Source organism: Gallus gallus, chromosome 22, assembly GCF_016699485.2.
Source record: "Gallus gallus isolate bGalGal1 chromosome 22, bGalGal1.mat.broiler.GRCg7b, whole genome shotgun sequence".
NCBI classification, from domain to species: Eukaryota; Metazoa; Chordata; class Aves; order Galliformes; family Phasianidae; genus Gallus; species Gallus gallus.
This window is the reverse complement of record NC_052553.1, coordinates 905414-931700: the sequence shown is the minus strand read 5'-3', so window position 1 is coordinate 931700 and position 26287 is coordinate 905414. Positions and strand designations below refer to the sequence as shown.

The window sequence follows — 26287 nt, the reverse complement described above, 5'->3', positions numbered from 1 at the left end:
TGATGCTTTTGTTCCCCTGGATTTACATGGCTATACAGTAAGTTACTTAGGGAGTCTTGGTAGTGCTGCTGCAGTTGGTAGGTACCCATATCATGTGAAGGGAGAAGGAAGAGCAGAGAGCAAAATAATGTGGGGTCTGGGGGATGTGACCTTAAAAGCAGTTATGGAAGTGAGGCAAGATTTTGAGGAGCACCTGAGCAGGCAGGGAGCACAGCTCCTTGTTGCCAGCATTGTGTGGTTCCCTGGGCATTGCCAGCCAGTAACTTTCCAGGCTGCCTGGTAAGTGTGAGTCAGAAAAGAGTTAAGAAGGAGATTTCTCCCTCTTCCTGGAAAAGAAATCCAAGCCCCACTGTGGTGTGCATTTCTGTAATGCTAGAACTTGTGTGTGTTCTGCCTGCTCTCCCATTGCTCACTTTTTCAGCACATTACAGTAATTAGAATGGAGCTTGTTTGGGTAGACTCAGCTTATTACTGTCCTAAATATAGCAATCCATTTGGTATAGCTAATGTTGTTGCAAGGTATTTTCAGAGGAGGCTGTTGTATGTCCCTACCATTTTAGTACCTTCAAGACTGCAAAGAAGGATGCATTTAAATTTGCAGAATAATGTGAGTCTCTTTTTTTTTCCCCCCTGTTTTTCCTCTATTATAATCAGATTGAGTTTAGACCCAAATCTGGTTACCTCTACAGGGGTGGGGAATCTGTGGGAATGTTTGTATGTGCTTTAGTTCATTATTGATGGTGTGAGAACAGGAGTGTAATCTGGTTCTAGATCCAGGCTCACTAGATGTGTTTGCTAGGGACAGGTTCAACACTCCTGTGGTGTCATTAGTCAAGTTAATTTAAGGCTAGTTAATGAACATAATCTCCTGGGGACAACTCTGAGGCATAGCTGAAGACAGATCTCAGTTCATCTAATGGGAGCAAGAGACTCCACGTGCTGAGCTGTTTTCCTGCATGGTTCCCCATAGCTATAGCTGCTCTACAAGGCAGTCTGTGGATGGAAAAAGGAACAAAGTAGAACTGGCTGCCTTTGTGGTTGTCCTGAAGGCTGCTGGTTCAGAATGTGTTCACAGAGCTTTTAACTAGGCACACGTTACTTACGCTAATCCTAGACCACCACTGATGAGAGTTCAGATGTTTTTTTTTCAGTTGGGTTTAGGCAGGTGAAGAAAAAGTCTTAATTTAGAAGTAATTACGCTACTTGGAAAACAGTTAGCTGTTGGCCAGCCCTTGTCTCACAGAGCACATGCTTGATGTTAGTTTATCCACTTCCCAGTCTGTTGTTGTTCTTCTCAGGATTGCCATGGAAACATACATCAGACAGCGACAGCTAATTATGTCCCCGCTGATAACTTCCCATGTGATTGGAGAAAATGAGCCCCTCACTTCTGTCTTCAACAAAGTCATCGCTGCAAAGGAAGTGAATCATAAAGGGCAAGGTACAGCAATGTGAAAAGCTGGTGTGGGGAAAGGTTCCTCTTGCTTACAGAGGAAAGTAAATGGCTCATGAAAGTCCAGAGATCGATGTTTACTGGAGTTTGCTATCTTCACCAAGCTAAACCAATGATCTTTGTACTAATGGCTGTCATCCCAGCACTCTGGGAGCTAGAGAGATTAAAAATAGGATCTGTTCTTACTTGAGTGAAAATAAACCCTCCTTTTCTACCTGATGCTTGCTACTGATCTCCTTTTATTTTGTATTATCAAATATGGACATAAAATTGTTTTAAGTGAACACTGATTGCATATTCCAGGTACTTCATACTGGATTCTCCTGCTCTCGTATATCTGGTTTTTACCCCAGTAAGTAAATGTTACCCTTCTTTTCTTAGGTCTTTGGGTCTCCCTGAAGCTGCTTCCTGGTGACCTAGCTCAGGTTCAGAAGGATTTTTCCCACCTTGTAGACAGATCGACTGCTGTGGCTCGCAAAATGGGATTCCCTGAGATAATTCTTCCTGGTAGGTCCCGTATTCTTCCACTCTTCTGTGGAGACAAAGAGACGTGAAATTCTGGAGTTTCTGCCATGAGCAGATTTGTATCAAAGACAGCTTAAAACCAATTTGTTTTTACTTTACTTCGTATTTCAAGCTGATGTCCATTTTTTTTTTTTTGGTGCAAATGCTTTCTTTGAGAAATGTTGAAAAACAATAGCATCTGTACCCCTTGGAAGCAAATCTCTCTTTAGTCACAGAGAGAATTCTGTTGCTTACAGTTCTGACCCTGCTTTGCTTTATCCATTCAAAAGTGCTTTAGAACTATACAGCTCACTGCTCTTAAAAAGATGTTACATAAAGGCAGAGGCCTCTGAAAGAAAAAAGAGGGTGGTACATTGTAAAAACTTTTTTACAATTGGAAATGTTGAAATGGTGTGATGTCGGCTGCCATGAATTAGCTGCTTTCAGTAGCTATGAAGAGGAAAAGGATGATGTGTTACCCTATGATGTTAAATATTATCTGGGGAACTTCCGTGACTCAGCATACAATAAAAAGAACTCATTGAGTGCTGTGAATTTTAGGTGATGTTCGAAATGATATCTATGTCACCCTGATCCAAGGAGAGTTTGACAAAGGGAAGAAGAAGACTCCAAAGAATGTAGAAGTCACCATGTCTGTACATGACGAGGATGGCAATCTCCAAGAGGTATGATGGCTGTTGCAGAAGATAACAAAGCTGCTCATTTGGATAGGTGGTAGCTCTGGTGCATAGGATCTTTTTCAGTCTTCAATCGTATGCAAGGACTGCATGATAATGAATGAGAGATGAGAGGAGATCTCCATGAGTACATTTGAAGTCAGTAATTTTTTGTGTTACTCACAGATGTGAGTAAGAGAAGTGACACAATTCCCTTGACTGTAAAGCATGGATTTTGAGCAACTCTGCAAGCTCTGTGCTTTGGAAACATTCAACTCAAAATACCTTCTGTCTTTCGTTCTAGACCTCACCTTTTCTTTTTTTCCCCCTACCCTGATTTTTTTTTTCCAAAGAAAGCTATCCATCCTGGTGCTGGTTACGAAGGTGTCTCTGAGTATAAGTCTGTTGTTTATTATCAAGTCAAGCAACCATATTGGTATGAAACAGTAAAGGTAAGAGTGCCTAGTTTATAATCTTGCTTCTTTGTGTAGAAAAGAGACCTAATTTAAAATCACTTAATGAAAATTATATCAAACTGATTTAAAAACGTAATGTCCTGTAAATTGATGATGATGTGCTGTCATTTGTAGGTATCCATTGCAATAGAGGAAGTCAGTCGTTGCCATTTAAGATTCACTTTTCGTCATCGGTCATCACAGGAATGTAAGTATCTAAAGAGAAGACCAGCAGAAACACTGCACTCTTCCTACTCCATTGAGATTTTCTGAGTTTCTACCGATGGTGTAATATTTGCATTCTGCTTGTTTCCAATGCTGGGACTTAATTGGAAGCGAAGATAAATAAATGAGGCTTTTGATAGCCTTAAAAAAAAGGCTTAGTGCTGGTTTTGTTCTAAAACTGGAGCTGAATGGGGAGCAAAGTGTTAGCCCCCTTGGAAGACTTTTGTCAATGCTTCTCTACGTATAGCTGTGCTTTTAATTTCTTCTGAGACCTTCACAAAATTCAGTCCAATTCAGTCTAATGATCTTACAGGAGGTTTGCTGATTACATTGGTGAAAGGCAAATGAGAAATTTAGAGCCAAAACTTCATCAGACTTCTTCAGAACCATATGAAACAGGATCAGTAATGTCAAACTGATCTCTTGGAATAAATCTCTTAAGGCAGCTGAGAAATGCAGTGACACACTTCTGCATCTATAGCTCCCAAGTAAATTTGCAAAAGCCCAAGCAAAATCTGTGTGCACAATTGTATTTGTCCATCTAGCAAAAACTAGCCACTGAAATTGCATGGAGAAGGAAGATTCAGAGAGGAAGTTTTTCTTTGGAATTGCAGATGTCAGCTAAGTGCCCTTAGATGAGCTCTTTCTACTGTGGACCATGAAACATTCTACCTCCATCACATTATCTTGTGATGATGCTAAATAAAGAAGCTGCATGAATTATGAACAGTATGGACATAATTAAGATAATTCCTAATAAAATTTTTTTGTTTCTACTTACAGCTAGGGATAAGTCTGAGAGAGCTTTTGGCATGGGCTTTGTGAAACTGATGAATGCAGATGGGACAACGCTACAGGATGGCAAGCACAACTTGATTATTTATAAGGTAACTCTGGCATTTGCAGTCCTCACTTTGGTGTTACTAATGAAAGTATCTCTTTTGACTGAGTTTATTTTTCCAAGCAGTGTAAACACTGTTGTATCATTGTGGAAATGTTAAATAATTTCTTTCAGGATGATGGCAGAGTAGGCTGTTTTTGTAAGTTACCATCAGCACAGCTTTAAGGGATTGGTTTTCTGACTTGGTGGGCACAAATCTGGTACATACAAGTCTGCGTCTGTATAGTCCCTTTCCTCTCAAATTATTCACCTAGACAGCAAGCAGCGAACACGCCTGGTGAACACCACCTCATTTAGAAGATCAGTGTGTGACAGGGAGAGAGATGTGGTGTCTTTCATCGCAGTAAAAGGAAGAAGCTAATGCACTGCTGTAGAAAGCTACAGCGTGATGGGGTGGGTTGAACTCCTACATTGTGTGACTTGATTCACTCTTTCAAAGAGCTGAATTCATTGGCACTGTGTGGGCAATTTCTATTCCTTAAAATTAGAAATCCAAACAATGTAAGTAAATGACTATAGACATGAAAATGTGTTGAAAGCCTTCCGTGGCCATCCCTGTGTTTAAGTGTTTATGTGGGTAATCTATCTGCAGATGAGAACTGCAAGAGTTCAGAGATGTGCTCAGTGTGTGAGATAACCCTCCTCATTCTTGTGGTCAACCAACAGGGTGATAACAAGAAAATGGAAGACGCAAAATGCTATTTAACTCTTCCTTATACAAAAGTGGAGATGGAGGAGAAGGAGACCCCCTCAGGGAAAAGTCTGCACCATCTAGCCAACTTTACACCCAACAAAGACAGTACTAAAGACAGTTTCCAGATTGCCACTTTAATCTGCTCTACCAAACTCACCCAGAATGGTAGGTCTTGTATTAACATCCCAGTGGTATCACACTGTGTGTTTGAATTTAGAAGGGCAGTTTCTTTCTGCAGATGTCTCTGGCACTGTGGCACATGTGAGCTTACTGCTTTAACTTTAATCTTGCTGCTTCACGCATCAATGACAGCCCAGTCCCAGCATTGTTGGCATCAGTATGGCTCTTATTTGCCATTTAGAGTTCCTGCTCTAAAGCAAACACGGAGCAGAGCACAAGAAAAGTCATATACTCTAATAAATGTCCTGGCTTGAGGTATCTTCTCCTGAGTGAATGAGAATCCTGCAAAATTGTCTGCTGAATGCTTTATGCTATCAAACTACACCGAGGTTTTCCATTAATAGCAAAGCTCACTTTCTTGCCAAGACAATAGAGCCACCTCAAGGTAAATTTCTGTACAACACAGTGTGACTTTTCCTTGTAAGCTGCTTCTAAAAATAACCTTTGGTACTTATTCTGTGCTGTTCTGCAGCCATTAAGTCAGCTGTGTTGTTGTAATCTGTTTCTAATTGCTGATGTTCTGTCCTTGCTAGTTGACCTGCTGGGTTTGTTGAACTGGCGTTCCAACTCTCAGAACATTGCCCACAACCTAAGGAAGTTAATGGAGGTGGAAGGAGGAGAAATTGTAAAGGTACACGTAGAGATTTGAGTCTTCTTGTTGTGCAAATACTTTGAAGGTTTATCATTGTGTTGTACCCAAAAGATCCCTGTATGGCCTGGGGTAGCTGTTGTTCTGGCTGCTGAGTAATGGCAGAACAAAAATATATCCTTTGCTCCAAGCATTCTTAGTTGAATTCACCAGAACTGCAGAAGCTCTATGTTATGAGATCCAGGTGGTGGTGACTTCACTTTCCCCCATGTCCTTGCAAAATAGAAGATGCATGGAAAGCCTAGCAGTTAATTTTCAGTAGTGGCTCTGGACCTCCTTTGGGGCCCTGCTATGGCTCTAAGAGCAGAATGCAGACGGCTCAAAAACCCTCTAGTCAGAGTGGGAAGCAGGTTGGGAAGCACCACAGAAGATAACCTGGGGAAGTTAGGAGGTAAGATTTCTTGTAGTTCAGAGTGCAGATTATGCAAGGCCATGGTTTTACCTGTTCTAACTGCTCAGCAACTAAAGTTAAGTGCTGTGTCATTGCAAACCAGTCTCTATATGCTGTAGTAGGGCATGGTCTTTCACAAATGTGGTTGATTTGGTCCAGTGCAAACTGAAACAACGTGGACTTAGCTTAGTGCAGGCTTTATTCAACAGTTCTTCTGGAGTGACCTTTGCTTTTGCAGGACAGGCTGGTTAAAAAGGCAGTAGAGCAGAAATGAAGTGGGGTCAGTCAGAGGTGATAAGAGAAGATCCTCCTTGCTCTTACAACTGAGAATGGGATGATCATCATGACCAGCATGTGAATGAAAAAAGGGCTAAGATCCCTTTAAAAATGGTCTTTTGTGTATGACTTTTACGGTTCAACTGAGCTAGGCTGGAGGGGAAACATGATCCAAAAGAACAGACTCCTGTGCAGTGTTCCAGAAGTAGTACTCTTTTCTGACACTTCTGCTATTTATTCCTCTAGTTTTTGCAAGACACTCTTGATGCACTTTTCAACATAATGATGGAAATGTCAGAAAATGAAACCTATGACTTCCTTGTGTTCGATGCACTGGTGAGTGACTGGTGGATTTTGGGTGCTGATCAGCAAGTATGTACTTGATGGCTGAAGAAAAAAAGTAAAGTCAAATATATCCAGTTTACATTGGTTGGGGCCAGTGAGGACAGTATGCCCTAGCTCTGATGTGTGTCATTGTATTAACCAGGACTGAGCGTTCCCTTGGAATACAAATGATCACAATCTCAAGTTCCAGCTTGAAAAGAATCATTTAGCTTTGAAAAACAGCCTTCAGCCTTTAAAATCCTATGCAGTGGCACTGTCATATAATGACTACAAGTAATATTGCTTCCTGTATCGCTGTTGTTGCTTCATGAAGTACCTTCCACTGTCTGTAAAGGTTTCCAATCTAAATGCTGATATGACCTACCTTCCTTCTGAGGAGTGATGTAGTCACACGTACCACAGCATTCAGTCAATACATGGACATGTGTAGCATCAATGTTATTAGAAAGAGAAATCAACAAGAATTAGGACCCAACAAAACCAGTGACGTGATTGGAGACTAAGCTGTGTTGCAGTTTGTTAAAGATTGTGCATCTCTGTATCATCTCTCTCCTCTTAATTTTTTTTTTGGCAGGTATTTATTATTTCTCTGATTGGAGACATAAAGTTTCAGCATTTCAACCCTGTACTTGAAACTTACATTTACAAACACTTCAGTGCAACTCTCGCATACGTGTAAGTATTGGTAACCACAAACCCACAGATTGACCTTTAGAAAGCATCTCTCTGATACTGACAGCAAATTAAACTAATGTGGTCAAAACGGCACAGACCCCAGATGATTGTTTTTTGTCCTATTCTTCTCTGCTTCCAGGAAAGAAAAAACCCTGCAGTTACCCTTTTTTACTTTGTTAAAAGTTTCCATTGCCAGAATTCTTTTCTGCAAGGACAAGACTACTGGCATGGCAAATGCTGCATTAAGGGCATGTGATTCAGACCCTCTTTTGACCTGTAGTACTCACACTTTACTTCGTGCACGTGTGTGCGTGCTACAAAAGGGTCTTTGTGTTTTTCAGCCTGCTTTCCTATCAAAAGCAGGCTTCTTGCAGTCAGTCTGGATGGAAGATGTCATTGTAAGTCACTGCAGGGGCTGGGGGAATTGATCAAGGAGGATAAATTGATTAAAAGTCTGATCTAATAGGCATTGCTGTTGCTGGAACTATTTTGCCTTGTTGGTATCTACCCAGGTCCTTCAAAGTACTTTGAGCAGAAGGAAGTTTGACATGCTGTGTATGGCTGCAGTCTTTGTGGTATGTTTGAATGGTGTCATGGGGAGCAGAAGCAGAACCATACGTGGCTGACGCTGTGGTTGATGGTAGCAGAACTAAAATGAAGTTTGCTCCCACCCATCTGCCAACAGCAGGCAGCAGGCAGCTTGTGGTGGCCACAGACTTTAGAGAAGGGCCAAATGTCATGATGGGGGTTTTCACGCACAGGTTATGCTCTACATATCGAAACTCTCAAGTAGGTGGCCATTTATTTAGAACAAATTTGCAGTTCTTCACATTCAGAAATGTGGTTGAGGACGATGGGAGTAATTTTGTTTTCCTGTAGCAGTTGCATTTTAGGACTTCAAAGCAGTTGAAAGAATTCAGCTCACAATCATTAGTCTTAGTTCATTAAGGAAGGAAAAAGCTGACGATACCCAGAATTTATTTACTTACAGGTGAAGAATTACAGTCCTGCTGGGCAGCCTGGTGACTTTGTGTGCTTAAAGTGAGGTATTGGTTGAAGTGCCTATTGTGGGTATGTGCCCAAGGCTGTGTAGGAAATTGGAGGAGAGGATGGAAGCAACATCCAGGCCTCTTGACTCTCCAGCTCCCCTTGCTCTGGAGCCCCTGAGCCCAACGGTGATTACCTTCATGGTAACAAGGAACTCAAAATTTAGAACTCTGGCCATTAGAGGCAAAAAAAACCAAACTCTTTTTCCCCTCTAGAAATCCCTTCTTATTTTTAATGGTAGGTGTTAATTCCCAGCCCTGAGTATGAAGCCTCTGGCTGGAAATACGATACAGCAAAGCTCTGAAGTCCTCCCCTCCTGGATTGCTTTCTTCTTCCTTGTTCTGGCTGCACTCACTGTGTGCAGATGATTTCCTTTCCTGCTTCCCTGTAGCCTGAAGAAAATTTCCCAGAGGAAAATTCTTCATCTTCTTTCTCATTACTATAAATAAAATTCTTTGTCTGATTAATGGACACGCTGCATCTTAGCTTTGTTGTTCCCTTGTCTTGCTTTCCAGCTTAGCCTGACAGTGTGATATTTGCATAATGCCAAGTGGACTATGATATTATGTGGTGTCCTTTGTGTGCTCCATGTGCCAGAATTTGACAAAGCAGGGAATTGGATGCTGGTAGTGTGGGACGCAGAGCAAGTGCAGAAGCTGTTGTATACTTATCTATTGCTCACACACCACTTGGAGTGCTGGGAGTTGTTTAATGAAGAGGATTTTGGTTGAAGGGCAGTAAGATTCCCATCGTTTGATTCGGGAGAGACTGGATAGTGAATACTTACAAATGTTATGGAACTCTAGTGTTGCTTGAGAAGCACTTTGAGCTCTGTGCAGCAGAAAGCTGGCACATGCAGAAGGTGTTAGTCCACTTCAAGTAGTAATGGGTCTTCCAAATTCCTGATTCTTTTGTTTTAGGGAAAAAGAAAAGCACAGCTGGGATTTGTAGGTGGACGTGGAGCCATGGTTCGTCCATGGAACTGGACATAAAAACATGGCCCCCAAGGAAGCCAAAAGCTTCAGAAGAAAATAAGCTGTAAAGAGTAACTTCTGTTATCAGATTATTAGATTGTAGATCCTCTCTGGAATAAGGAAGCTGAACATGCACAGAAATTTAACTCTGTCTTTATTTATTCCGCTTTTTGATTTCCCAAAGGAAACTCACTAAAGTGCTGAACTGTTATGTGGGAAATGCTGATGACTCCAGCAAGACAGAATTGCTGTTTGCTGCTCTGAAAGCCTTGAAATACCTCTTCAGATTCATCGTTCAGTCGAGAATATTGTACCTGAGGTGAGGCTTTGTCACTGTCATCTTCGTTGTGTCTCTGTATGGAAGTCAGTCCTTCCAGTCAGTATCACTGGAAAGAATACTCTTCAGCTTTGTTGAAACTCATTTTAAGACAGAAATGAGCCACTTGATTCTTGGAACCTAAGTGGGTTTTGAGGCATTGGCAGTTAGAGAAATGCAGCTTTTCTGTTACGAGTTTCATCAGGAAATTACTCCCATAGTAACTGCAGAACCCCAAATGCCATTTTTGCACTCATTTCTTTGAAGAAGGAGGTAATTGTAAGATGTTCTTCCAAAGTATAAAATGATACTTTGGCTGCTGTGACTCTTTTAGCCTAGATTTACATGTGTAACTATATCCCTTTCTGTTTTATGTAGGTTTTATGGGAAAAGTGAGGATGGTGATGAATTTAATGATGCAATACGCAAGCTGTTCTTCTCCTTCAATGTCCTCATGGACCGTCCTTTAGAGGAGGCTGTCAAGATTAAGGTATGCATAATTTGCAGGAAGAGCTAATACCTTTTATTACATCAACTGATACATTTGGGGGAAGGCAGAAAAAGGGTCAAGCTTTGAGGTGCATAATCCCATTCAGATGAGTCACACCAGAATCTTCAGAAAGTCTGTTGCAGTGCTGAGTGTGAAAGGAAAAAAAGCATTTAAACCATAAAGTTCATCAAATAAAGATGTGTTTCTTGCTGAAAACCTGACAGCAACTGCTAGGATGAAAGCTAGCAACCAACTAAGATGTAACATGGCATGGCATGAAAGGCTCTTCAACCACTAGTGTCAAGTGATGGTGATGCAAGTATTACGCCACTGCAAAAATGAACACAACGCTGGAAATGAAAGTAGTGAAAAAGCAGATGGTTCCTAAATGTATCTCAGATTGTATACTTGCTTGTTTTTATGGCGTGGACTGGATTATATACCTTGGTTTCGGGCTCCAAGGAGTAGCAGAGCAACCATGCAGTAAGCCTGGCTAAATTGCTAAAGGCAATGAGTGCTCTAGATGGTTTGTTTCAGTTCTTCTAACCATATGCCTTTCTCTGCTTAAAGGAAGGATTGAGTCTAGACTTTGAATGAGTTTTTGGGTCATTTGAAGTCTAGCTTTGATTTTAGTATAAGCGGAGTTCCTGCTGGCAGCAGCCATGGAGCATTACCCAGAGGCCTTTAGTTACTGTTGCACCCAGGTGCTTGGATGCTACATCTATAAAAGCCATTGTGGGAACTGTTTAATTTATTCCTCTGTATGTGGACATGCTGAAGGAGCTTAATCCCTGGAACTGTAGGATGTTTGCAAAAAAAAAAAACGACCAACTTGGATCTGAATCCTTCCTCCTTCACTTCCACCCTGTGCTGCAGTTGCTGGAGGCTTTTTGGACGCATAGATTTGATCTCAAGCCAAATCTTCGCAGGTGTCTGCATATTTGTTCTTGACAGAACTAGATTGGCCACGTGAGCCATGGGCATTGCTGTTGAGGCTTTACACCCTTTCAGAATGAACTACCCAATCTCACTCAGTTTCCATGTGTGCTTTATGTCTCTCTCTTTTTCTTGCAGGGTGCAGCTTTAAAGTATTTGCCAAGCATCATAAATGATGTCAAACTAGTCTTTGATCCTGTTCAACTGAGGTAACCATATTAAGTTCGTCCTCCAAACTCAACTCATCAGCTGGGAAAAAAGTGGGAAACTTTCCTAAAAACAGCCACTCTGATCATGATGTGCTCATGCATGTAGTGCATGATTTTGTAGGAAGCTCCTTCCAAGCCTCTGGAGCAGCTCGGTTTACATCCAAGTAGTCTATGCCATTCAACCGCTTTTTCTTAGGAGCTTTGAGATTTTGTTCTAAACCAAAATTGAAGGACTGGAGAGCCGTGTGTGGAAACGTGCAAGTTTCCAATTCTTAATGATTGCTTCTGAGGTAAACTGAAATGTGTGACATAGCCTTGGTCAGAAAACAAAAGTCGTATTATTTCAGGAAATTCATGACACTGTGGATTTCTCTTCTTTGGCATTCATAGCTTTACCAGGAACCTCCCTTTCATGCTTCCTTGTTCTGACACAGATAATTTGCTCTCAACAGCAGACAGACAGCAAATGTACATGGAATTTAATTTAATGGAGTCTAAGATTAACATGAGTCATCACTTGTGATGAAAGGGGCATCTGGAAGGATGTGCCATTGTGCCTAGCAGTGTTTCAGGTTTCAGCAGTGCAAAATTCTGCTTTCATTTTGTGTCAGACCATGATTATTTTACACTGGCAATGGGGGATGTTTAGTATTTCCTATTTACAAGCTGTTATGGCATATCTTTGACTTTACTTTGAGAGCCTTTTGCCTGCAGTTTCTGGGTATGGCTCAATTTTATGGATTGCTTTGCTAAGTTTGTAGAAAATAAGTTAATAAGAAAATAGACTTTCAACGCAGTAGCAAAACTGCTCGAGTTGCCCAGGTGCAGGGCAGTGTAAGTGTGGATGGAAACGCACTGGGTGAAAATGCTGATGCTCTGTTTGCTTTGTGGTTTGCATGTTAGTAACCTCTTCAGCAACTTCATCCAAAGTATTCCTGACAATCAGTTGGTTCGACAGAAGCTGAACTGCATGACCAAGATTGTTGAGAGCGACCTGTTTAAGCAGCCTGGTGAGTAGTGAATGGAGGTCTCTGATTTCTTTGCGGAGCTGTGCACCTTTGCACACAAAAATGTCTTTCACATTTACACATTTAGATCAATCACCAGCAGTAGTCCACAATTAAATCCATCTGCAGAAATATTCTTTGCCTTAGTGGCTCCAGAACTGGAACTTTTTGTTGTTCAGTGTTTCTGCAATGTTAAGTACAGTGGGATTGTGATTGCATCCTGATTGAGCACATTGGTTTAAAAAGCAGCAGGAAGAGAGCGACCTGTTTGGTGTAACGCATACCATTATGGATTATTTGTCTCTCTTAGTCTGTCAGAGAGTCTAGTCTGTCATGTATGTTTTGGTGTCAGAGCTAAAGTTAAGAGCAGAAAGCTGCAGTGTATTACCTGGAATGGTAATATGGAATATGGTTTATATGGAATGCTGAAGAACCAACAAGACACAGTGCTGTGTTTCATTTTCAGAATGCAGAGATGCTCTTCTCCCTCTGCTGATTGACCAGCTGAGCGGCCAGTTGGATGACAACTCAAACAAGCCTGACCACGAGGCCAGCTCACAGCTACTGAGCAGCGTTCTGGAAGTGCTGGATAGGAAAGATGTGGTGAGCATGAACTCTCACGGGTGCAAATTAAGGTTAATTCTTTCTTTTCATTAACTCCTCAAAAAAAAAGCAACCCTGTTCTCAACCTGTGCTGTGAAGAAGCGTGAAGTTTCGTGTGTTTACAGAAATTTTGTGTTGCTCTATAATTTTTTTCAATCTGTTTTCACACAAAGTTGTTGTGTCCGAAAAGAGGGCGTGCAGAGATTGAATTGGTGGTTATTGCTGCAGTACAAAGAAAAGTGCTTTCCTTCCTAGGAACCAAAATGCAGTTCTCAGTTACTTTGGTGATTTGGTGAATTATTTTGGAGCCACTGATTGGAAATAATTGGTTCCTCGCTGAAATAGAGACAATGGTCACTCAGTTGGGGGAGTACAGTTATGCACCCCATGAGTCATGGAAATTAATTCTAAGTTGCTTTGGAAAGAATAATTTGAAATGAAGAATTGTTCAAGGGACAAATGTCAGATAAAATTGTTCAGTTCAGCTGTGCTGGGATGAGCCAGTGAAACTGGAACAGAAGACTTAGAGAAGAGGTAATAGCATAATTCTATACCAACAGTACTCAGATCGGCTGTTGTTGTGTAGTAAGTTGTCTTCTTTGCATCCTCAGATAGCAATCAAGCACTGTCAGGGCAGTCCTCCCATGTCAGGGAGCTCTCTATAGAACAGTATATGTAGAAAACAGTCTGATTTTGCTTTTTGAACGTCCCCAGGGGCCCACAGCCAACCACATCCAGCAGATCATGGAACGCCTGCTGAGGAGAATAAACCGCACGGTGATAGGAATGAGCAGACAATCTCCGCACATTGTGAGAGCCCTTTCCTTCCTTCATTTACTGCCTTCCCTTCAGTAATATTGGAATTTATTCTCCTGGGAGGTTTCGATGTGTGGAGTGGTTTATCAAATCATCACTTCCTGCAGCACTTCTGTGCCACTCCAACGTGGCTTCTTGTCGCTGTCTGTGGATGGGTATTGGGATACAAATTGTTCCATTCCAGCAGCAGTATCAACTGAGTCACAGTTGGCCATGATTCCAAGTTCCTTTGGGCCCCCATACACAGAGAATTTGGTTTCAGCCCATTTTCTAATACATGAGGAATCTCTGCTCAGAAGAAAATGCTCTACTGCCACCTGTGCTAAAAAGGACTAAATGCTGAAGGATTTGGCATCTCTACATGGGAATTGTGATTACTGTGTTGCATCTCAGAAAGTGTAGGAAAGCTTTGTGTCCTAATTTGCACTGTATATAGGTGTGCAGAAAGATGGAAAGATAAAGGGCAAGCATACATAGCAATTTCATTGATTTAACATCTCTAAGGTCAGGTTGTTGTTATTACCAGCATGTCAGCCTTGGGAATTACAGATGGATATGATCAACTAAAAGTGTGGTGATTCATATATATGTGTATACATTTATGTACACACACACACACATACATATAAATATTCATTCTGATGTTTAGAGGATACGTTTTACTTGCCAACTGTGATCCCTTGGTGAAAAAGAAAGCTGTACTCTGACTTCATTCTTAAAAATTAGGAATTAAAGTGGTATGGGGGAGAGGAGAAAGCAGCCAGGCACACAATGCCAGGACCTATATGTGTAGGATTGTGCCTAGTGATATTTGATGGGGTGGAACCCTGGGGACACATGCTGCACTTTGAGCTTTGGTGCTTAATACAGAAAAATAATCAAATGTTTTGTTTTTCATATTCTAGGGTATTTTTGTGGCCTGCATGACAGCCATCCTGAGGCAGATGAATGACTACCATTACAACCATTACATCAGTACTTTCAAAACCAGGCAGGACATTATTGTAAGTCAGCTAAGGGATTAGCTCAGTCCATAAAGAATTACTTTCTCCTTCTGAAAGGTCATTCCAAGTTACTGTATTCAGTTTAGATTGATGAGAATGCATTCATTAGCAATGTCTTCTATGCTCCTAAAGCCACAACCACTGGGGATATTTTCACATCACCCGTGCTGGGTATGGACAGTTGGGTATGGGGATGGATATGGATGCTGCTGAGACTTTGGAGCCTGAGATATTAGCATTTGTAGCATTGATAAAAACACGTTTAATAACTTTTCAAGTCCCTGCAAGTTAAAGGTCAGGAACCAAAAGAGTGAATGAAGATGCTCTCACTGTATGTCTTTTTGATTGTTTCTTTATCTACTTCTTTCTAGTTCATCCCACCTCCCAGTTTAATTAAGAGACTTGAAAGCTTTCAAGTGCATCTAAAGGAAAGAAAAGACAGCGATTTTGAAAATGTATCTGCATTTATTTCTGAAAACAAGGAGGACTTCTATTAATGAAGTCCTATGGGATAATAGCTAAAACCCTAATACTGAATTCTAATTTAAACCAGAATGCTTTGTCTTGCTTTAGTGGGTGGCAATGGAAATAGTTCTCTCCCTGTTAAAAGCTGTGTACAATTCATCTTCTCAGAGGCTTTCAGCATAAAACCAGGGGACACATCAGGCCTTGATTTTGAGGGGGATTTTTGGTTTTTGAGGACCTTAGAACTAACTGTTCTGACGAGACTTGTCAGCAAACTGCTCTAGGAAAAGTCAGAACCAAAAGCAGGATTTATTCAAGTCTCCATAGCACAACACAGCAGTTGTTCTGGGTTTTTGTCTTCATGCTCCTAATTTTGCAACTTAAAGTGCTTGCTTATTGAAATACTGTGTGGGGAAAAGCCAGGAGTTGTGTTCTTCCTGTAAAAGATACATCAAAACCCCCCACAAAAAGGTCTGTAATTCATTTTGGATGGGAAGGTGATCCTTTGGTTCCCTATGCAGTTGGAATTGCTTGCAGTCTGTTGAGCAACATAGCCACCTACAGGACGCACACATTTCTGTCACTTCTGCACCCACAGGGCTGATAGTCAATAGGGAGCATTCAGCATCCAATTTTAGAGCTGCTTTTAATATATGATGCAAATATATTTTATGAAGGGTTCATTAGAAAACGGAAATCAAGGTGCATCTTGATTTGCCCCTTTAGCTCGGCATCTTCTGCCTCAAATGAAATACTTCTTCTATGTTTCTGTGTGTTTATGTACAGAGATGTATCAGGAAGGTGAATTTATGTCATTATTAAAGCTGCATGAATATCATTTAAACAGATACCGATCCAAAATACCAATTCATATTTCCTGTACATCTCAGAATCTGCAGAGCAAGCCTACATTTGTGATAATGTGCAATAGTACCAATACAAAGTTGCATTATTTTTGATATTGTTATAATTGTTTTTCTTTCTTTTTGTTGCTTATTGTTGGTTTTTACGTGCTTTGGTTCTTTTCAGCCCTGGCATAGCATCATGACTTGGTTGGTTTAAACAAATAAGTTAATTCATATCTTCAAGGTGCCCCTGGACAAGTCCAAACCTTTCAGTCAAGCTTTGATTTAATAACGCCTGGAGGGTTTTCACTGAGGCAGCACCAAATGCCTGTTTCTCTCATCACATTCAGCTTGCTTGCCAATTCTATAGAGCAATCTGTGCAACTTCACAGAATTATTTTTCTTGGGTGGTGTTCTTTGCAAGGTGGTGATTTCTCATGTGACCTTTGTGTCCCTCTATTTTTGAATGCTGATCTGCTGTCTTTGCAGAGAGCAGAATCTATTTAAATTCACACAGTTAGCATTTGTGTCTGTAGAGACCACAATATAGAGATCAATATTATTGATATATGTATCTCCTTTCACTCATCATGTCTTTCTCCTTTTTTCTTATCCTTGCATTGCCAAGGACTTCAAGTGTGCTGTCTTTGTTGGGGGCAGATTGGCACTTGTGCAAAATGCATCTTTTCTATGATAATATTCTAAACCATGTGTCTGAAGCTCTGTTTATTACCTCTTCGTAGCAATATTTCTGAAATTAGACTTAAATAGTTGGAGGTATGAGAAATGTGTTCTGGGTTTCCATCTCTATAGAAGGTACTGCATAGGACTGCTATGCTGTTTTTATTCAGGCATCTGGATACAAGTGCTCAAACGTTGGTTTTGCTTTTCAGTCTGTCTTGTGCACCAGAACTCATTACAGCATGACTTAATTTGGAACAGTAAAGGTAGATTTAATTAAACAGGAATAATTCCATAGAACCTGACCTCCTTCTGCAATTGAAGGGATGAGATGTCAGAAATAATGTAGTTATTGGAATATATTCCTGCAATAAGAGATCCTTCTTAGGAGGTACAGGGTATTGATAGGTCATCAATGCAGGTGTTAATCACTGCAGTTGCAAATACTTGCATTTCCCTATATGTTTGTGCAAATAAAAAGACTATTCATTTCAGCCTGTGCTTTTTATTTTTCCAACAGGACTTCCTGATGGAAACATTCATTATGTTTAAGGATTTGATTGGAAAAAATGTCTATGCGTCTGACTGGATGGTCATGAATATGATGCAGAGCAGGTACGTAGTTGCTGCTATTTTAAGTTGTCTTATTGATTTGGAGTCTTGTTGCTTGTGAAAGGAGGGTGGTTCCCATGGTCAGAGATTCATCGTGCTGGCCTGAAAACCCAGATTCATTTCTGTGCTGTGATACGGAGTTTGTCATAGGGGTGCAGTGTGGAGGAGGACATAGAGGTGACAAGTTATTTGAATGCATCAGTGGTGAGGGTAGGCTAAGCTCTGGAGGAGCCACCATCTGGGACAACACTGCATTCTCATACAGACTGAGCCAACATGTGTTTTGTTTTTTCATCTGTCTCCAGTCAAGGTTAGAAATGGAGGAATAGCTTCTTCTCAGTGTCTCTTTACTGCAAAAGAAGTGTAATAGCCCTTCTTCCCAAATCTCATTTGGGGACATGTGCTCTTTTCTACTGAGCTTACCTTTAGCAGACGTGTAAGCCCACAATGCAACATTACTTTTGATATTTTTACCTTTTTCAGGGTTTTCCTCCGGGCAGTGAACCAGTTTACCTCCGTGCTCAACCGCTGCTTCTTGGATCAAGCAAGTTTTGAACTCCAGGTAACAGTTCCATTGTTTCTCGATTTTCTTTTGGACATCAGTGTTTCCTGAAGGACATGGAGGGCAAGCAAATTCCACTGTTGCCAGTGGAAAATGTCTAGTTCAGAGTGCACTGCATTCTGAATTACACAGTGGTGGTTAGTGCAGCAGTGAGCACAAGCCAATACAACTGCTATAGGATTTATAAGGTCAAGCTGGTGGTCTGCTGGCTAAAGCTGAATTGTGCTTGAGTAGTTAAAATACTATGGGGTGTAACTTATTACCACTTCCTTAGTCCAAGATAAAAGGAGTGGTAGATTTTAAGTTGGTCTTTGGGGTCTCTTCCAACCCAAGCCATTCTATGATCCTATGATATGCTCTTGGCTTGTCTGCTTTGGCCAACAGAGTCATCTATGCTACTGCACTTATTTGTTGGTAACCTTCCTCATTAACCGAAATGTGAGACCCACAGCATTTGGACCTGTATATCTCTATTGTTTTGTTTGCTGCTTTTCCTTTGCCTTCTCCTATTTTGGACTTGTTTATCTTCCACAGCTCTGGAATAACTATTTCCATTTGGCAGTGGCCTTTCTCACTCACGAATCCCTCCAGCTGGAGACCTTTTCACAAGCCAAGCGCAGCAAAATTATCAAGAAGTGAGTTTACATTTAAAAAGTTGCCAGACCTTTTTATTTTTAAGACGCATCAGCTTTGCAGAGGTAACGTCAATAAATGGGCCTTCTTCATCTTTTTCTTCTGCTTCTTTCTAGGTATGGTGACATGAGGAAAGAAATTGGCTTCAAAATAAGGGATATGTGGTATAATCTGGGTGAGTTCCATCTAAAGAATTATCTTTATTCAAGCTGTTAAGCTGGATTTCTAATAGTTTATTTCTTTATATAAGCTGATTGTATTTAAGGTGAGGAAATACATGTAGGTCCAGCTGTTCAAGAGGACAAAGTTTCTTTTCCTTTTTCACTAAATAACCTTCAAAAACAGATCCTTTTTTGTGTCCACTGATGAGATGATCTTTAAGAGATTCCTTATAAAGGAAATTCTACCATATGAATGCCAAGAGTAGAATTTTCCAGGATGATTTTCCTTTGTGATATGCATTATTCATGCAGTTCAGTTCTGTTCTCTTTCTTTGGACTGTTTCTGAGTTTTGGAGCTGCAGCACGTGAATGACAAAATACTACCAACAAAAATGGCTTCTAATCAAAATGTCAGTGCTTTGTGGTATTTATTTTATTTGACTAATGTGTTTGCACGTTTGAATATCCCTATATCACGTGACTTTGAGCAGCCATGTTCCATTAGGGTGTACCTGACATCAACTTTCTTGCAGGTCCCCACAAAATAAAGTTTATTCCAGCAATGGTAGGGCCGATCCTGGAGGTAACTTTGGTCCCAGAGCCTGAGCTACGGAAAGCTACCATTCCCATCTTCTTTGATATGATGCAGTGCGAGTACAACTTCAGTGGGAACAGAAACTTTCATATGGTAAGGGAGCCCCAGAATATTTGAACAAAACCAAACAAACCATACGAAAACAAAACTACAAAAAAAAGAAAAAGAAAAAAGCACCACAAAACACACAAAACAAACATTGTGCTGAATACTTTTGGAAGTAATCATTAAGTGGTTTGTACCTTTGCATGTCTTTGATAATTAATAAATTCCTGTTTCAGTATGTTTCTGTATTTGCAGATGGGAAGGGTTGTGAGTGCTGCTTCTCTCATTCTGAAATAGAGAACAGTCACACAATTAGAGTACAGAAAACACACAATAGAGTACAGACACAATTTGCTTAAGGCTGTGCAAGTCAAAGAACAGAGCAGGGAACAGGACCCAAATCTCTGAGTTCCAACCCTAATTCCTCTGGAAGTTCCCTTTTATTTCTGCTGAGAAAACACGAGACAGGAAGGAAGAAAAAGAGGGTCTTCTCGTCAGTGCTAAAGTTAACTTTTCTCTGCGTTTCAAAGGTCTTTTTCTTCCATTTTTCCTCTGGGAATATCAGACCTTAACATCTCAACTGGCAGACAGGGGACCCTCTATGCTGTAGACAGACTTCTCCCTGGAGATGGGTAGGAGACATCCATCCAAGAGGCAGCCACCTTGGCATTTCAGATTGTTGTCAGATGTGATGTGCATCTCCCTAAGCACCATACTCTGTCCAGTTCAGACCCCAGCTTCACTGTGTGTATTGGGATCTTTCTTCCCTTGAGGTCATCAGTGTTTGGCATGGTTGGCCCCAGGGTCTCAAGGGATTTTGGAATCAGTAGAAGGAAACTGGCTATGTGGCATGGATTTTCTGTTCCAGCAGTATATATAGTATTTATGATATCCTTCATTCCTTTGGAACAGGAATGTTTTATACCTCAGTAATTGAGTTATAGCTAAAACTAAGTACTTGACTTGCTTGCATGTAACAGAGTGTATCTTCATGGCTAAATGAGGACTTAGTTCTTGTTGCATGAGAAGTTGCTTTAATTAGCAGTCACAGCTTTTATGTTGATCACAGAGTGGTGACTGGCCCTTAACTGGTGGTAACAGAGCAGTTTCTTTAGGGTGAGTGAATCATCATCATCATCATCTGTAGGTGGGCATTAAAGTTACTTTTCCTTCCTAGAAAAACTGAACTGCTGATTGATGGGGAAGAAGGGAAGGCAGTACTCAGAGCATCACTTTCCAGTGTTTGTAGGATGAGAAAGGAAGAACTCATATCTCCCTGCTCAATCCTTGTCTTGACTTCTTACCATTTTTGTTCTGGCTAACAATGAAAGTATTCTCTAGCTTGGCTTGTAAAACCAGTACCTGATGGTAGTTCAGAAACACCAGCCACAAGCATTACTGATCGTGCCTTGTGAAGCTGCTGTCTACTTAACAGGTTTTTTTGCCTTTTCAGTTTGAAAACGAGTTAATAGCCAGACTGGACCAGGAAGTCGAGGGCGGCCGAGGGGATGAACAGTACAAGATTTTGCTGGAGAAACTGTGAGTTTTATAGTGAAGATGGAGGCTCTTTGTTTACAGTGTAGCTGGCTATTTTTCTAAAGCAAAGAAACAGAAACCCTAATGTAATCAGTGGCTCAGAGTCCAGTTGGAAGCCTGTAACTAGTGGTGTTCCCCAGGGGTTGGTGCTGGGCTGGGTCTTGTTCAACATCCTCATCAGCGACCTGGATGAAGGGATGGAGTTCACCCTCAGCAGGTTTGCTGATGATGCAAAGCTGGGAAGAGTGACTGACACACCATGAAGCTGTGCTGCCATTCAGCAAGACCAGGACAGACTAGGGAGTTGGGCACAGACAAACGTGCTGAGGTTCAGCATGAGCAGGTATAGAGCCTTACCTGGGGAGGAATAACTGTATGCATCAGTACAGGTTAGGGGCCGAGCTGCTGGAGAGGAACTCTATGGAGAAAAGGACCTGGGTGTCCTAGTGGACAACAGGTTGACTTCCTTGTGGCCAAGAAGGCCAGTGGGACCGTGGGGAGCATCTTGGGAGCAGCAGGTTCAGATCTAACCGAGTCAGAGCCTTGTAGCACCAAGAGTAGGGCTGAGGGTTTTTTGATTGACAAGGCAAGCTTTGACCTGTTCAATTTGGATACCTGACCTGCATATATTGCCTTTCATCTCATTGGATTTTGTTCACAGCCTCTTGGAACACTGTCGGAAGCATAAATATCTGTCTGCTTCTGGAGAAAAGTTTGCTTGGCTGGTCAGCAGCTTGCTGGAGAACCTGCTGGACTACAGAACAATCATGCATGATGAAAGCAAGGAGAACCGCATGAGCTGCACTGTCAATGTGCTGGTATGGGGGAGGCTGGGTTTGGATGTGGGTGCTGCTTTAGTGACCTGGCTTTTGTGTTGTGGTCCTGGGGTGGATTGGGTGCCACAGTATGAATTTGGTGAGCTCAGTTTGCCATGCAAAATAATTCCCTGGAAAAGTAATTTCTTTGTTGATCTCCAGGAAGGAAACCATCAAGTTAGAGGCCACTAAAATACTTTTTTTAGGATTTTAAATAATATTCTCTGTTCATTTCGGGTAATGATGGGTCCAAATCAGGCTACCGTTTATTGACGGCTATAAAACATAGGCAGGTATATAATCCAAAAGCAAATCATGTGTCTGAGCCTTGCTTATATGGTAACCTGAGGCCCTGAAATACGGGCAAGAAAGATGGGTAGCTGATAGTTTGGGAGATGTGGATTTAATTCCCTGCTCCACTGCGAAGAGTAATTGTGTACCTTTGGACAAGTTGCTCTCTGTCTTTCCCTTAGCCTTTTTCTAGAGGTAACTGTAGCCCCATCTTATGGCAGGGGGATGATTTGAGGCATATATACCTCCTAGTGGGCAAAGTGATAGCAAATGTCTTCGAAATATCTGAGATTGACCCTTAAGTTACTTGTCCAGAAATGCTTATGCACATCCATGGTGGTTTACATCAGTTGGGCTGTTTCTTTTTCTACTTTTTGGCAGAATTTTTACAAAGAGAAGAAACGAGAAGACATTTATATCAGGTAGGCTGTCTCCTTCCATAGACCTGGACAGAAGCCTTTGCTTCCCTTGTTTTTCATCACACTGATACAGCAGTCCATCACATAAGGTAACAGTTGCTTTTCATTCATTTAGATACCTGTATAAACTCCGGGACCTGCACACAGACTGTGAGAACTTCACTGAGGCCGCATACACTCTCCTCCTCCATGCTGAGCTGCTCCAGGTAATGCACTGAAGGCAGTTTTTGTTTCCTCTACCAGAAGATGGGTTTTAAAGGAAGTGCATACAGAATAAAGATTTCACTATTTTTTTCCTTCTATTTGTTTTTAAAGTGGCTTTACATAAGCTAGGTTCCACTGGTCGTCAAGGAGCTTCCTAATGTTGCAAGTTACATAGCAGCTAAATGGATGAAAGCAAAAATATTACTAGAATCAATCTATTACATGCATTTGGTGATGTATGTGTCCATAGTCTACACTATGCCTACAGTAAGCTGTAGAGAACTGGGTGGAAATACTCATGTTCAGGGTCAAGGTACTGTTTCTTCTGCTTCTGTGTGAACAGTGTAAGTGCATTAGCATGTCATTGTAATTTGGATTTAAGTCAACTTCTGTTAATCCATGGAAGACATGAAGTAAAAGAGCATACAAGTTCATTTAGTATCTCAGTGTAAGACCTTAAGCCAAAGTCTCACACTTTTTGCAGATACATTGGAACTTAACATTATTGCAAATCTTTCTTGCCCTCTTTTAGCATTGATCCTGATTTGTCGAGTGCATCCATGCAGTAGATTAATGTGTCCAATGTAAAGATCTATCCATCTGCAAATATTCCAGTTCTTTCAGCTTTGCCTGTTTTCCTCTATGCTAGTGGTCTGAGAAGCCATGCGTCCCTCATCTGCTGCAGAGGGACAGCTACTATGTCTACTCACAGCAGGAACTCAAGGAGAAGCTCTACCAAGAAATCATCTCCTTCTTCGACAGGGGCAAAGTGAGTTTCTCTGGTGTTCTTAGGGTTCACTGGTACTTAGATTGGTGAAAATAGCTGCCAGAAGTTGTTTTTAAGGGGCATAACAAGCCTTGATGATTAAGGCCTGGCTTTTAAACATACCAAGTGTTAGCATGAGCAGGGCACCTGTTTATCTTTGACGTGTTTCATTCCTGTTCCCTTGTTAGTTGGAGATCTGTAAAATTAGCCCTATTCTCAATACTGTCTAGATGAGAAAACTACAGGTATTTTCCTTTGTTTTCCTAGCTAGTGGCTTTTGTTATTGATTTGGTGGTTGGTTTTTTTTGCGTTGCAGTAAATGTGGTTTATCTGGCTGATGGCAAATTTGTGTTAGTTGCTTTTTGGGTGGATGGTTCTATGAAGCCTAAATGAGACAGACCCAGGGAAGCCTGGTGAAGGGGATGATGCAGTGCAGGAGGAGAACACATAGGCATATCTGATTTGGTGATGGACAGATGGAAAGAGCTGTGTGACTATGGCAGTCATTGCTTAAAATATACACCATGGAGTCAAACATTGGCTGAACATTAACTGAATCTTTTCTTTGTGCTCTTCTTCCCCCACTTCCCTCCCTTTATCTTTCTTGGAGATGTGGGAAAAAGCCATTCAGCTAAGCAAAGAGTTGGCTGACATGTATGAAAACAAGGTTTTCGATTACGAGGGACTTGGTAATCTCCTGGTAAGGATTTTTCTCTCCATTTTCTGCAGGCTGCTAACTGCATAAATTAATATCATTGAGCAGGATAAGCCCCAGATAGAATTATGTTGAAAACAAACTGACATCTTGACCTTTACAAAACTATAGGGGCTATTAGAAGAATGTTATCTTTTTTTCTGTCTTTAAGAGTGTTTTTGACCTTGCAATTAGCATGACGGTATTGTGTGAAGATGTTTAGCATCCTTAATGTTAATCAAATAAGCTAACATTTGCATAGCGTGTTATCAGGCTCCATAAATTCATCACCTTGTCATTCCTGCAGTAAAATTACTGTGCATCAACGCAGACCTATAGAATGGCCTTGGTTCTGAATGACTTTTTTTAATCGCTAAGAATGTAACCAGATGGTATTTATGTCCTTTCATATGAGAATCATCTGCCCAGTATCATTTCTGCCAGTTCTCTGACATTTGTCACCATTTGTGTCTGCTCAGCTTTGGAATATGTTTACTTTTAATTTGTGTTGCAATAGTGAAAGATTTCAAGTATTCTTCTGGCATCCCCAAAAACATGGCATTGTTCTGCAGACCAGGAGATGGAGTTGATTCTGGCCCAGGCAGACCAAATATTTAACCAAGTAAATGGATAAATATTGTCTACAAGGAAAAAAGAAATGGTAGAAAGTATTCTGTAGGGGAGAGCTGATAGATCAGCTCTTGTCACTGGGAATGTGAGCTGCAGTCTGGCAATGTTGTTGAGCGCTCCAGAATGAAAATGCTGACTTTTCTTTTTCAGAAAAAAAGAGCTACTTTTTATGAAAATATTATGAAGGCAATGAGACCTCAACCAGAGTACTTTGCAGTCGGATACTACGGTCAGGGTTTCCCCTCTTTCCTCCGGGTAAGAGTTGTTCAGCAGTCAACATCTGGAGTAGTGGGTACCCCAAAATCCACAACTTCCAGAGCCCCCAGGAAGATTCAGATACAAACCTCTTTTTGTCCTTTGAATGCTACTGAGAGATAGGAATCCCTGAAGTATTTCAAAACTGTTCAGCATAGAAAAAAAGACAAGTTAGAGTCTGATTTTTTGTATTAACAGCTTTATTGAAGTTACTGTAGTGCAGTTGGGTTTGTTAGATCATTGGTGTGTTTTCATATAAGCTTAAACAGAATCTACCTTCGGTATTAGTACCCTATAAACTACTTCAGAATTGGTGTTGTTGTTAAAAAACGTGCAGCTTGTAAAGAGCTTACCCATCTCTTTTTAGTCTGAACTTCATTTTAAGGACAGGGATCATTGCATTGCTCCAGCACATTAGTGAGAGTGTGGTCCCACGCAGAAGAATTAAAATGCAGAGATGCTTCCTGTTTGAGATTGCTGCTGAGCACAGCTGGATGTGTGCTAACCCTAACAGGAGAACCCAGCCACAGTGAGTCAGATGGGCAGGGTGCAGCATACTAGAACATGTTCCCAACTATTATTCAAAGTCAGGGAACATTTACATTTCCAGCCTGGAGTTGTTTGAAGCTGCTGTCCTTAAATCAAAGCCAAGATATTTAAAAAAAAAAAAAAAAAAAAGAAATTAATGTAGAACTGTGGAACTGGATGGCATAGTAAAGCTTTTGCCTTTAGGTCATGTTCTTGAATCCAGTTCTTCCAAAAACCATCTCTGGTTGGTGGCCAGTATGAAAAAAATGAGCTGTGGACTTCTTTTAAGTACAGAACCTTCATGGCTAGTCATTTCGTTTGAGGCAGCTGGAGAGAACCAGCTGTAGAACTCACAGAGGGGTCCTTCAGTTGGCTTGTACCAGAAGATGGCAATCACACAATGGCTTTTGCTAAGAATGGATAGATAATCCCACTGCTGAGTTCTACCCTTTAAAATCAGTTCCTGTGTCTTTGCTGTCTGATAACAAGCCTGCAAGTGTGACTTGAGGCATAGAAGGAAATGAGTACTCCATATAACACGTTATGTCGTGTGCCCAAGCATACCTGAATGAATGAACACCCACTGGCTGTCTGTGGGGCAGTCTCTGACCATCAGTCAAGCACACTGTGGAAACCTCCTGATGGGTAAATAGAGCAAGCATGGAACAGTAGCACTGTCTATTGTGAGCTATAGGTGTTGTGGCTTACCAATGGCAACTGTGT

The 26287-nt window shown here is 41.1% G+C and overlaps 1 protein-coding gene across 4 annotated transcripts in view; it reads left to right on the top strand.

Moving 5' to 3' along the window:
• DOCK5 (dedicator of cytokinesis 5) overlaps positions 1–26287 on the top strand; it is a 112262-nt gene that overhangs the window by 67402 nt on the left and 18573 nt on the right. For all 4 annotated transcript variants that reach the window (XM_040651614.2, XM_046903398.1, XM_417678.7 and 1 more), the window contains 29 exons: positions 1299–1441; positions 1835–1960; positions 2519–2643; positions 2988–3086; positions 3225–3297; positions 4098–4201; positions 4882–5074; positions 5623–5720; positions 6652–6741; positions 7325–7425; positions 9631–9765; positions 10141–10252; positions 11327–11397; positions 12301–12407; positions 12871–13007; positions 13722–13817; positions 14729–14827; positions 17339–17433; positions 17914–17992; positions 18527–18627; positions 18742–18800; positions 19320–19474; positions 20880–20965; positions 21624–21780; positions 22450–22490; positions 22603–22693; positions 23341–23460; positions 24068–24157; positions 24932–25036. In XM_040651614.2, the coding sequence (XP_040507548.1) occupies positions 1299–1441; positions 1835–1960; positions 2519–2643; positions 2988–3086; positions 3225–3297; positions 4098–4201; positions 4882–5074; positions 5623–5720; positions 6652–6741; positions 7325–7425; positions 9631–9765; positions 10141–10252; positions 11327–11397; positions 12301–12407; positions 12871–13007; positions 13722–13817; positions 14729–14827; positions 17339–17433; positions 17914–17992; positions 18527–18627; positions 18742–18800; positions 19320–19474; positions 20880–20965; positions 21624–21780; positions 22450–22490; positions 22603–22693; positions 23341–23460; positions 24068–24157; positions 24932–25036 (3088 nt within the window). The remainder of the gene's footprint in view (positions 1–1298; positions 1442–1834; positions 1961–2518; positions 2644–2987; positions 3087–3224; positions 3298–4097; positions 4202–4881; positions 5075–5622; positions 5721–6651; positions 6742–7324; positions 7426–9630; positions 9766–10140; positions 10253–11326; positions 11398–12300; positions 12408–12870; positions 13008–13721; positions 13818–14728; positions 14828–17338; positions 17434–17913; positions 17993–18526; positions 18628–18741; positions 18801–19319; positions 19475–20879; positions 20966–21623; positions 21781–22449; positions 22491–22602; positions 22694–23340; positions 23461–24067; positions 24158–24931; positions 25037–26287) is intronic.